The following is a 926-nucleotide window of genomic DNA, read 5'->3' on the forward strand; positions in this document are numbered from 1 at the left end:
ACGCTGGCTGAGCAGGAGGAGAGCTTCAACGGGGGCAACAGCGAGCGACAGGGCCCGGCACAGACGCTGCTTCCGGAGCTCACGGAGCAGGACCTGGAGGCCATGCGGCTGTGCGAGGAGGCCGTCCTGAGGCTCCAGGCGTGTGCACTGTGTGGTGGGGTGTGCGCCGTGTGGTGTGCGTGTGCACTGTGTGGTGGGGTGTGCGCCGTGTGGTGTGCGTGTGCACTGTGTGGTGGGGTGTGCGCCGTGTGGTGTGCGTGTGCACTGTGTGGTGGGGTGTGCGCCGTGTGGTGTGCGTGTGCACTGTGTGGTGGGGTGTGCGCCGTGTGGTGTGCGTGTGCACTGTGTGGTGGGGTGTGCGCCGTGTGGTGTGCGTGTGCACTGTGTGGTGGGGTGTGCGCCGTGTGGTGTGCGTGTGCACTGTGTGGTGGGGTGTGCGCCGTGTGGTGTGCGTGTGCACTGTGTGGTGGGGTGTGCGCCGTGTGGTGTGCGTGTGCACTGTGTGGTGGGGTGGGTGTGCGCCGGTGTGCGTGTGCACTGGGCCCTGGACCCCCTGTGCTAGAGACTCAGTGTGTCTGGCGACACACCCTGTGGCCAGCGGACTGAGGCCGCTCCCCCCTGAGCCGCGTGGACGCCCGTCCTGGCCCCCGGGTTGCGGGTGGAGAGATGGGGTCCAGGGAGCCCAGATGACTCGCTCTGTGTCTGGCCTGCCGCCCTGGGTTCCTAGGCGGCAGCCATGGCAGAGCTGGGGCCTGCCCTGGGGGTCGGCTCAGTCCCTGTGGCCGCGCCCCGGGCACACACATGCCAGAGGCGCTCATGCCATTACCAGCTTTCTAGAGGCCAAGGACCCTGTTTGGGCTCAGTGAATGCTTCTTGAACAAAGGGTGTGGGTGGAAATATTAATTGAGCATATTGGTTTGGGCCAA

The 926-nt window shown here is 66.1% G+C and overlaps 1 protein-coding gene across 1 annotated transcript in view; it reads left to right on the forward strand.

Moving 5' to 3' along the window:
• Positions 1–926, forward strand: part of TSNARE1 (t-SNARE domain containing 1) — a 63,812-nt gene that overhangs the window by 13,020 nt on the left and 49,866 nt on the right. Inside the window, exon 7 of the mRNA XM_006759859.2 lies at positions 1–138. Within this exon, the coding sequence (XP_006759922.2) occupies positions 1–138 (138 nt within the window). The remainder of the gene's footprint in view (positions 139–926) is intronic.

Source organism: Myotis davidii, unplaced genomic scaffold (assembly GCF_000327345.1).
Source record: "Myotis davidii unplaced genomic scaffold, ASM32734v1 scaffold1717, whole genome shotgun sequence".
Classification (NCBI taxonomy): Eukaryota; Metazoa; Chordata; class Mammalia; order Chiroptera; family Vespertilionidae; genus Myotis; species Myotis davidii.